Source organism: Hyperoodon ampullatus (genome assembly GCF_949752795.1).
Source record: "Hyperoodon ampullatus genome assembly, chromosome: X".
Classification (NCBI taxonomy): domain Eukaryota; kingdom Metazoa; phylum Chordata; class Mammalia; order Artiodactyla; family Ziphiidae; genus Hyperoodon; species Hyperoodon ampullatus.
The window spans coordinates 73,968,035-73,979,929 of NC_136913.1; the positions used below are offsets into that span (position 1 = coordinate 73,968,035).

The 11,895-nt window shown below is 36.9% G+C and overlaps 1 protein-coding gene across 1 annotated transcript in view; it reads left to right on the top strand.

The window, feature by feature from the left end:
- DACH2 (dachshund family transcription factor 2) overlaps nucleotides 1–11,214 on the top strand; it is a gene marked incomplete at both ends in the record, with an annotated part of 663,098 nt that extends 651,884 nt beyond the window's left edge. The window contains one exon of the mRNA XM_079727906.1: nucleotides 11,165–11,214. Within this exon, the coding sequence (XP_079584032.1) occupies nucleotides 11,165–11,214 (50 nt within the window). The remainder of the gene's footprint in view (nucleotides 1–11,164) is intronic.
- Nucleotides 11,215–11,895: the final 681 nt, after the last annotated feature.

Below are 11,895 nucleotides of genomic sequence, written 5' to 3' on the forward strand. Positions count from 1 at the left end.
ACAGCACTGACTCCTGGCTGCAGCACCAAGAGCCTTTCATCTACCCGGCTTAGAATAAAAGGGAGAAAAAGTAGAAAGAAAGAATTAGTAGAAGAAAGAAATAGAGCAAGAAAGAATGGAAGAAGGACAGAAAGAAAGGAAGGAAGGAAGGAAGGAAGAAAGAAAGGAGGGAGGGAGGGAGGAAGGATGGAAAGAAAGAAAGAAAGAAAGAAAGGAGTGAGGGAGGGAGGAATGAAAGAAAAAGGAAGAGTGAATGGAAGAAGGGAGGGAGGGAGGGAGGAAGGAAAGAAAGAAAGAAAGAAAGAAAGAAAGACAGGAGGGGGGAGGGAGGAAGGAAAGAAAAAGAAAGTGAAAGGATGAAGGGTGGGAGGGAGGGAGGAAGGAAAGAAAGACAGGAGGGAAGGAGGGAGGGATAAAGGAAAGAAAAAGAAACAGTGAAAGGAAGAAGGGAGGGAGGAAGGAAAGAAAGAGGGAAAGAAGGAAAGGAGGGGCGGAGGGAGGGAGGGAGGAAGGGAAGGTAGGAAAAGCAGAAAGAGCAGGTAAAGTAAAATAGAATAAAGTATGAAATATAGTAGTGTTATTAAAATTAAAAAGTAATTATTGAAAAAAAAACGGACAGATAGAACCCTGGGACATATGGTGGAAGCAAAGCTATACAGAGAGAATCTTACACAGAAGAATACACACATACATTCACAAAAAGAGAGCAGGGGGAAAAATCAAAAATCTTGCTCTCCAAGTCCACCTCCTCAATTTGGGATAATTCGTTGTAAAAAGAGGAAAAGGGCGAGAAGTCTGAAATCTTGCTCTCTAAGTCCACCTCCTTAATTTGGGATAATTCATTGTAAAAAGAGGAAAAGGGGGGAAAGTCTTAAATCTTGTCCTCAAAGTCCACTTCCTCAATTTGGGATGATTCGCTGTCCATTCATGCACTCCACAGACGCAGGGCACATCAAGTGGACCATGGAGCTTTAATCTGCTGCCTCCGAGGCTGCACAGAGAGATTTCCCTGTCTCTTCTCTGCTCTCACAGCTCCCGGGTCTCAGCCTTGGACCTGGCCCCGCCTCTGCACATAGGTCGCCGGAGGGCGTCCGTTCTTCGCTCAGACAGGACGGGTTTAAAGGAGCCGCTGATTCGGGGGCTCTGTCTCACTCAGGGAGAGGGGAGGGAGGGGTGTGCAGTGTGGGGCGGGCCTGTGGCGGCAGAGGCCGGCGTGACGTTGCACCAGACCGAGGTGCTCGTGCGCTTTCCCGGGAAAGCCGTCCCCGGGTCCCGGGACCCCGGCAGTGGCGGGGTGCACAGGCCCCCTGGAAGGCGGGGTGGACAGTGACCCGCGCTCGCACACAGGCCCCGCGGCGGCGGCAGCAGCAGCCCCAGCATCCCACGCCCGTCTCCGGGGTCTGCGCCTTTAGCCGCGGCTCGCACCCATCTTCGGCGCTTCCCCAAGCAGCCCTCTTAATGCCCTCTCCTCGCGCACCAGGAAACAAAAGGGAAGAAAATGTCTCTTGCCTCTTCGGCAGCTCCAGACCCTTTCCTCGGACTCCCTCCGGGCTAGCCGTAGTGCACTAACCCCTTCAGGCTCTCTTCCTGCCTCCAGCCCCAGTCCTCTCCCTGCGCTCCGACTGAAAGCCGATACCCGAGCCTCAGCTCCCAGCCCCGCCCACCCCGGCGGCTGAGCAGACAAGCCTCTCGGGCTGGTGTGTGCCTGAGGGCACCGATCCTCTGTGCTGGAATCTCTCTGCTTTGCCCTCCACACCCCTGTTGCTGTGCTCTCCTCCCCTACTCTGAAGCTTTCCCCCTCCGCCACCTTCAGTCTCCGTCCATGAAGGGGCTTGTAGTGTGTGGAAACCTTTCCTCCTTCACGGCTCCCTCCCACTGGTGCAGGTCCCGTCCCTATCCTTTTGTCTCTGTTTATTCTTTTTTCGTTTGCCCTACCCAGGTATGTGGGGAGTTTCTTGCCTTTTGGGGGGTCTGAGGTCTTCTGTCAGCATTCAGTAGATGTTCTGTAGGAGTTGTTCCACGTGTAGATGAATTTCTGATGTATCTGTGGGGAGGAAGGTGATCTCCGCGTCTTACTCTTCCGCCATCTTCCTCCGGGGTCTGTGCCTTTCTTAATACACACACCCTCTAGCAGGATTATTCCTGTGTGATATTTAAGAAAGGTATAATTAACCCCTATTTTATAAGTAGGAAAATAACCCAAGAGAAGTTAATTGGCTTGCTATTGGTAATGGGTTCTAAAACACAGGAATATTAAATCCCTTACCCATTGTTTTCACTATCAATCCATATTGATAATATCACTATCAATCCAAATCTGTAAAAATCTCTCATAGTTAGTAAGCTAGCTAGGATATTTAACTAGACTTTAATATTCTCCCATGCAAAACAATGCAACAGGGCTGGGGTGGGGAAAGGCTTCTCCTGTTTGTAGTTAATCAACCAAAATAGACTAAAGCCAACTATAATTTAATAATCACTTCTGCCTTAAAACTTTGCAGTGATTGGAGTAATACTTACAAAAATTACACAAGTGCAATCTCTCTTTTCTATATAAAACTGTGTAGAGAAGCTGAAGTAGGAGTAGAAAAAATCTTTTCTATTTGTGGCTAAACTCACATCACCCTATTGGAACTAGACCTTAACAGATTTTCAGTTATCTAATTTTAGGCTAGGATTCCTTTCTGTGGGCCATTAGCAGAAAGTTTTATTTGTTGCTCTCAGGAACTTTTTTCTCATTTTTTATGGCCATGTAACATTCAATTTTGAAAATTAAAGTGAATTTAAAGGAAAACGTTGTTTATAATTTTTTACAGACCTCCTTGACATTCATTGATCTGTTAATCACAAAGTTCATGATTTACTTGTTTAATGTTTGAAGATTAACACCAGTAGTACCCCACATACTTAAGTTGGAATCTACTTTACCTCAGTAATACAAATGGTTATTTGGACAATGCTTTCACCAATTCCTCTATTAGCTTTTAAGAAAGCATCATTTTTTTATAAGCATTTCTTCTCTATTTCCCTATTCTCCCATAATTTAAGTGCTCTTATTTTCTTTAAAACAATACAAATGAATGTCATGTTGATCTTAGCATTGATGAGTAACTATTTAAAATGAGTGAGACCAGGGAGATCAGCTCCATGCTTTGTGACCATCTAAAGGGTTGGGATAGGGAGGCTGGGATGGAACGAGATGCAATAGGGAAGAGATATGGGGATATAAATATATGTATAACTGATTCACTTTGTTATAAAGCAGAAACTAACACACCATTGTAAAGCAATTATACTCCAATACAGATGTTAAAAAAAAAGTTAAAAATAAAATGAGTAGGCAAAACCTGCAACTCAAATCTTACAATCTCTTGGTAACTGCATTTCAACCTTCTATGGGAAATGTTGGATGTGGTCATTTTTAACGTTGTTCAAATTAACATTTAATGTTTTTCTATTACTCTCATTTTCATTTTTCTCCATATTTTGATTCTGTTATATGATTACTTTGAATTGAGAAATTACAGTGTTTTTCTAACAGTTCAGCATACAAAAGGAGTAGTTAAAACTTATACAAAGAAGAACATAGTTCTACTTTTAAATATTACATTAAGAATTTTCCTAGTGGTCCAGTGGTTAAGACTCTGTGCTTCCACTGCAGGGGGCACGGGTTCAATCCCTGATCAGGTAACTAAGATCCCACAAGCTGAGTGGTGCAGCCAATAAATAAATAAATAAAAAGCTAAAACCAGCCTAAAAAACAAAAACAAACAAAAGGTAAAACTATAAAGCTTCTAGAAGAAAACTTAGGAGAGTATCTTTGCAAACTTTGGTTAGGCAAAGTCTTTTTAGAAAGGACATAAAAAGCACTAACCATGAAAAATTGTTAATTGGGTTTCATAAAAGATTTTAAAATCTGTTCGTCCAAAGATGTCAAGAAAATCAAAAGACAAGTCAAAGACTGGGAAGAAATATTTGAATTACATACAGCCAATGAAAGACTTATGTTAGAGTATATAAATAATTTGTACAACTCAATAATATAAATAAAAAAATAATTATTACATTAAAATATTTCCAATATGCATCCTATACAAATCTCAAGTAAATTTGACCTTACAAAACCATTTTGTAACTATGTACTTATGGAAGGTGGGTGATAACGACCATAGAATTTTTACAGCAATGATATAGCACGTAAGTAGCTTACCTCTTTTTACCATGACATCATCTACAACAAGAAATAGTGAAAGAATATGGCATTCCACATATGACATAAGTGCTTAGAATGACTTAGTATGGCTCCTAACATAGTCAGCATTCCATGAATACTAGTTTTTATTTATTCTCCTTTCCCTTTCTTTCTCTTCCCTGCTGGAAAGTAGAGTTCAAATATTTCTAGAGTTCTTAGTGTAGCTCAAAATTTGCAGGTCTGTGTATTGAACACATGCACTTTTGTTGCTATTTTATAACTGGTCTATAGGAGGCACAATGAAGTTATGGGAAGAAGTCTAGTAGTCAAGGTTTCTCAGTTACTAATTCGCTAACTCAGTTAACTAACCCTGAGAAGTCATTCAATTTCTCTCTCCCTTAATTTTAGTAAAATAGTAATATTTCCCTAATCCTCCTCGTCAGTAAGTTAGATCCATACACTTTGACAAGTACAGTATATTATTACTACTATGCCCTATAAAATACATATGAAGTTAACAGTTGTGTTTGTATATGTAGATTTTAATAAGGGTGAAATAATTGACATATAATTGATATATAAAACCATCTCTAAATCATATGTTCTTCAGTGTATAGTTGTGGTAAATATAGTTTTATATTTTATCCCCATATGAGAATAGGAAGATAGCCATATCCCTTTCTAGGGTGTTTCTTACAAGAACTAGAGATTAAATAAAAGAGAAAAGCATATATTAAAGAATTAATTCACAAAAACAAAGTGAGTTAAATGCAAGTGAGAGAGGTTGATACGCCATTATTATACAATTTGCAAAGAAAAGATGGCTTGTACTGGTCTTTGTTTTTATTTTATTTTATTTTATTATTATTTTTTACATGTTTATTGGAGTATAATTGCTTTACAATGGTGTGTTAGTTTCTGCGTTATAACAAAGTGAATCAGTTATACATATACATATGTTCCCATATCTCTTCCCTCTTGCATCTCCCTCCCTCCCACCCTCCTTATCCCACCCCTCTAGGTGGTCACAAAGCACCGAGCTGATCTCCCTGTGCTATGCGGCTGCTTCCCACTAGCTATCTATTTTACGTTTAGTAGTGTATATATGTTCATGCCACTCTCTCACTTTGTCACAGCTTACCCTTCCCCCTCCCCATATCCTCAAGTCCATTCTCTAGTTGTCTTTGTTTTGATTAAAATATAAGTCAGAAATTTTTTAGGGCTAATAAGGCTAAGTGGTTATTATTTTCACTAAACCCCCATTTTTTTGAAAAAGTGCTACATTATAAAAATAAGCACTAGACCTTTCTGAAAAATGACTCTAAAACTATGCTTTTTTTCTAGAGAAAGAGGAATCAAATGCTATACTTTTATTTATCTGCCCCTATCTTGCAAAGGTCTACTTTTCCTACTCTCAGATTAGAAGCACTGTATTTATATTACTGTACTAATATCTAACTGGACCCCCAAGTAACCTCACTACTGTTGCTTATTTGATTTGAGTATGTCCCATTCTGAACATGTTTGACAATTGAAGTAAACTTCATATAAATAATTGCATATTTAATTTGGATTGAACCTAAGAGTGGAGCTCTAACCAGCATTTTTTTTTTCTTTCTCTTACTCAGGTCAGGAAAACATGATCTTTTAAATGTGATCTTATTTAGTGCCAAATAACATAATGCCCATTTGAAAATTAGAAACATATCACTAATTAAGCAACTTCAAAAAAACAGAAAGCATAAAACTTAATACTTAGCAGGAGAAATCGTTTATAAAATATTGGCATCTGTTCAAGAATAAGTTAGCTACTCACCAAAAAAAAAGGTCTGATAGCTCAAAGTATGTCTGTGATGAAGCCTAGTAGTTTTTAAGGAAATCCCTTTGTTTATATAAGTGAATTAGTGGTGAGGCAACACTTGGAAGGAAATATGAGCTTTGGGTAGAAAATATAATTTTTTCTAAACTTATATTTAAGCCTTCAAAAGTGTTATAGACATGTTTCTTGGTAGTTTTCAAAAAATAAATAGTGAGAAGTTACTTTTAAATAACCATCCTGTCAGGGAAGGAAATCTCATCCTGAAAGGAAATTGCAATCATTAACAAAGATTTTGATTCAGAGAAAACGGCGTGGATCTTTACTCATGTTTTAGACTGTGAAGGGGAAAACAAAACGTTTTAAATGGCTTGCTTATTAAGCTAGTCATGCATTTTACTACAGGTTGTAAAGCAGTAGAACATGCACAAGAGGCTCATATGCATATTTTAGAGATAGGAAATATCATTTATACCATTTTTATATCGTTAATATCACACCTAGAGAATTTGCTTAAGCTTCAAATTACTGTAAATCTACAGTTTTGCTCACCTTTGTATAATTTTGTTTTTAATAGAATGAAGCCCACATCAATGAATATATGATTAAGGGATATGTGTAATAAAATAATACATTTATTACACAGAGATTTATTCAAATCTTGAACATATATAGCAAACAAAATACTATAAAGCCCGTTTGTGGTTTTTAGTGAAGTTCATTGAGTAGATTTTGGATTTTCTTTGTTGGAATGAAATTTTGACCGGTTTTATTGTTTTTTCTGTGCAGCCTGAACACTGAAGCCGGAACTCCAACTGATCATAGGCACGAATAGGGTGCTGTAGCAGTTACCTGCTTATCTAATGCTGTAATTCTTTAAAATTCATACTTAAATTCTTAAAATATGGAACCATCTATTACTATTTGTTCATTACTGATAATTAGAACCTGGCACGTACAGGAAAAATGTGTTAGAGAATGGGCTTCACAAGTGTTTAGGGGATAATCATAATGATGATTGAACATGATACTTTACACTTCTATAACCCCTTTCTTCCATGGAGTTCATAGTGCTTCATAAACATTATCACATTAAACCAGAGAGCATCCTAGTGGGGTAAGTAGGTGGAAGAACTTTTAAGATATAGAAAATTCTATTTCTAAATGCTGTGACAGAAATTAAAATGCAGACACACCCACTTTAAGCTGTGATTACTATGAAATAGCTTTATATTTGGCTGACCCGAGATTTAACAGGAATTAACGTGAGGAGATAATTCATTTGTGCAAATGATCCATATTTGTTAGCATTGCTTTGGAGATCACCTTTCTGAAAGAAACACGTTGCCTGTACAGTTCTCTAAGGAAATATGGAGAGCGCTAGTTTGTAGGTTTTACCACACTTAGTTCTTCCTTTGATTTGTTGATGGTGGAGCAAGTCATTTAACACCTTTGTATTAGCATATTCCTTACTGTAAAGAAGGCAATGATAAAAACACATACCTAAGCAACTAAAAATACCTCTTTTATTTTTTTGTGCTCTCCTTACATCTCCAATACAGTTTCCTCTTCATTAAGCTATCAACAAGCAAACAGACTGAAAAATCTATACACCTAAGAATGGAGAAAGGCAGATATGATGGGTCAGTCACATCATGGATATTTTCCACTGCTCAACCTCTGGTCTAGACATGGCCAGATGCCTAAGATGTTCCAGTCATTAGAACCCAATGGGTCATTTGGCTTGAATTGCCCAGGAAATGGCCTTAAATATTTTTAACTGTTTACTTAATGGAGACCTGGCCAAAGGCTGGTGGCAAATACTTGTCATCATTATTTTCATGCCTCCTAAGAATCTAATAGTGCAGTATTCCAATGTGCTAAATGGTAGTCTAGTGATCAAAAAAAAATTAACTCCCCTCCTAAAGTGCCCTCCTTACACCAAGCAAAACCTAATCCATTGTGTTATTTTTACATCTGCCCTCGAACTAAATTCTGATGTGACAGAAGTATCACTCATCCTATGCAAAAGTCCAACTGAGTTTTTATCCATTCTCCAATAATCAGTTCCCTGTGGCAGTACATGCAATTTCTACTGGAATGCACAGCTTCCCTACACATTTTAAAATATCACATTAATTCATATCAGTGTGACATTCCAGTCATTCTATGCTCTGAAGGAATTTTTTCTAAGGCTTCTGGTTCTTTCTACATACTGTAGGTCTATTTGTGTAGAGTAGGTATGTTGCTTTAACCTAATTCAGTGAAATAGTGCCAAATTAGAAATAAGTCATGGAGAAGGACCAAGGCAAATAACATTTTTTAGAACTTTATTACTATCAAATATCTGAATTGAATAACAAAGAGGTGTGACTTAATAAATAACATCCAGAAACGTCTCATTATTTGATAGTCAAAGAGGGTATATTGAACTATAGGGGAAATTGAACAGCATTTTCAAATTAATTAAGTTACTGAAAAAGAAATATCTTTTTAAAAATAGATATGTTAATTGACTTTGGTTGAACTATAAGGAATCCTCGTGCATTTTCTACATAGCTGCCTTTTTGTGATGCCTGATTTTAGCTTTTTTTTTTTTCATAAGCTTCAGATATATACCACAAAAGGCAAGTCTCACACTTACTTGAGTTTGTGACAACCAGGTGTGACCCTTTAAAGATAACTTATCAGCAGAGGCTCATCTCCTGTATGCAGGAGGACACACCAGACTCCTGTGCCATGGGGTATGCCCATATCAGGCAGTGCTGTGCTAAGCCAGGGACTGTATGGGCCTTCTATTTTATTTTTAAAATGGTCACATTTGTGTGTATTGAATCCCCTTTTACTTATCTGATATATCTTAAAGCAATAAACTCTGCCAGCTCTCCTGAAATGTCAGTGTGTGTCACTCCTTGTAAGTTCCCAAGCTCCCTAACATTCCTCTGGAGAGGCTTTGTTCATTGCTCTTCCTGATCTTTAATCTTGTTTACATCCAGAATTCATATTAGATCATCTCTGTTTGGAGCTCAAGTGCAAACCCTTTTAAAAACATGAAACATTCAATTACTAATTAGCTGTTTCCTGTTCCTAATGAAGTGAGCATGCCAGGTTTGGATTAAAATTCAGCTACTGCTCTCCTCTGTTTATAGTTCCAGATGTTTTTGTTTTATCTAGAAGTTTACTTTGACAGCTGCTACTAAATGATAAATCACTCATATTATAGCTGAAATGCATTTTGAAATTGAAATGTGACAAACTTTGAGATTGCTCCAAGGATCAGTGTCAGTTAGCAGGTCAATATTGGCTCCTTCCATATGATCACAGTATTGGCATATGTAAAAGAGTAACAGAATCTGTGTCAACATTGTACAGCATGCTACACAAGAATCTATTTTGCTACTATCCTATAAATTAGGAGAAACAAGTTTAACTACAGTGAAATCTCAACTTATTTTATTCTACGTAGAAAAATTGATTCATATTAATACTGTCTTCTGCTGGCCTAGTTTTTCTTTGGATTTTTGAACTGCTGTGGAAACACTTCCTGGTAGGCCTTATAAACTGGCATATTTAATGAAGGGTGTAGGCAAATATGTTTGTCTATTTTAACAAAGACAAAAATTAAACATAATAAAGGAGGGCAACTTTTCCAGAAACTGCATTTTTCTAAAGGAAGATGGTGATTGCTTTTTGCCATTTGTTACTGTGTTTATGTACTTTTTTTTTTTTTTACAGGATGTTACTTTTACCATTGCTTTCAAATTTGTAGTGTTCTCAATTTGTATTGCATGATTTAAGTTTTAACTATATTGTATAAATTTCAATTCTGGTAAAATGAGTGTCTGCTATTTGATGTTGAAGAGCTTTCTTTTGACATTTAGGCTGTGTATACAGAGGACGAGGTAGACTGGAAAACAAGCAACTATCTGGTGAATTTTATCAGAATAAATATTCTCAGACGCCACAAAGGAGTCTGAGCAATTCTCTGGGGTGACAGACTACTACACAGTTTCCCAAAATTCAAGCTTTGTTTTCTTCTTCCCTGGAAAAGTTCCAGTGAATTCCATGCGCTCTTAAGCAAAATGCCTGGTTGCACTCTAATGAAGTCTGAACCTCCAGGTGGTCTAACATAGAACCACATTCTTTTATTCTTCTATTACCTTACCACATCTTTATTTTTGGTTCTGAGGTATTATCCAGAAAACTCCACTGACTCGCAATACCTCTGACACAGAAAGAAAAATATTTTAAAGATTTTATACATTAAGGGGGGTATGTCTTCCTCCTGACATTGCTAAGCTTTGACTAGACTGAATTAATATTTTAGATGAGGCATATCAGTCCAACAATGATAATGTATTTTCCTTTATATGTGAAGATGATATAACATAGACTTTAAGTGTTTTTTAAGCCTGGGTGATGGATTTGTACTGATCATACACACTTTTTTCCCTTGTTCCGCTTTTGTCACCAAAAGCCAATTTTTATGAGGTAGCTGGATAGAGACTGGGGCTATAAGTCACGGCTATGGAAAAGAGGAAAGTTAGACAAAAATAGGTGGACTTATTTTTGGAAATTGTTTCCAACTATAACTTTTACCCACACCAGCAAATATTTTCCAACTCTAGAATGGTATGGATTCTTTTGATTACCCATATTTAAATAGATACCAGTTTCACTAAACACTGTGGTTAAATGATATTCAGAACGTGTCTCCCTTCATGCAGTATACATGGACAGTTAACCTGGGGAGAGGAAACAAAATGTTTCATCAAAGCTGTTATCACCTTAGATCATAACCAGACATTCTTTTTTCCTTGTTTTGGTAAACCATCTGTATCTCAAACATAGCATTCTGTACAAAAAGAAAAATAATGTAGATAACAATAGACATCATAGTTTATGAAGAGTCTTCTCAGTCTTTGATGTCTTCAGTGTAGTGGAAAGAAGAAAAGAAGCTGTAGCACATAACTTGAAGGATCTTTGAAAACTGACACATTAACCTATAGAAGTGTTAAGAAATTTTAAATTTTACCAATATTAAATCAAGCCTGTAACATCAGATCATTTAAGTTCTTGAAGATAGAAGTTTAGTATTTTAACGCACGTATTAGAATTATTCCTCAGAAAAACTAACTTGTTTTCTTTTTTTAAAGGAGGTAACTATTACTATTTAGCAATGGCACAACAGTTTTATTCGTCCTGAAAGGTCCTCGCTGGCTTTACATAAATGAAGATGCTTGTGATTCCAGGTTATCTCTGAAACTATTCAACATGGAGTTAATTCAATTGTATTTATCAGCAAAGCTTTGTTTACCGAAGCAGTTATTCAATCTATATTACATTTTTTTTAAAGAAAGAACGTGTGTACATTTTAAAAGCAATGACGTAAATTTTGTTTTTGCAATTGATTGACCAATTTAAGAATACGAGCTAAATTCTAATGACTAAAGTAACTTGACCATATTTGATGCTTTTCTATGCTCACTTCAGCTTGGCTTTTTGTCTTTTAAGGGAAAAATGCGGTAGTGTGTTAGAGACTAGAAACATATATATGGTTTCTCTGTTCTACCATATATTAAGTTAAAGTACACCTTCTTTGTTAAAAATGTACTTGCTAAACTTCAGCAAAATAAAAACATTTTGACTTTGTCAATTGAACTGAGTGTTTATTTTCAAATTGCCAACTGTAATTATTGAAGTGGAGTCAGAGCACAAATCAAAATATAGGAACTAAGAACATGTTTGCAAAGCTTCCTCTGGTTTGATTATTTCTAAACAAATATGAACATGCATCTTACTCCATTTCACCTGTTGAAACAATTGTCTCCAATTGTTCTTATTGAATCGCATAAGACATTGTCTTTTCCTGGCTGTGTGTGCTTAG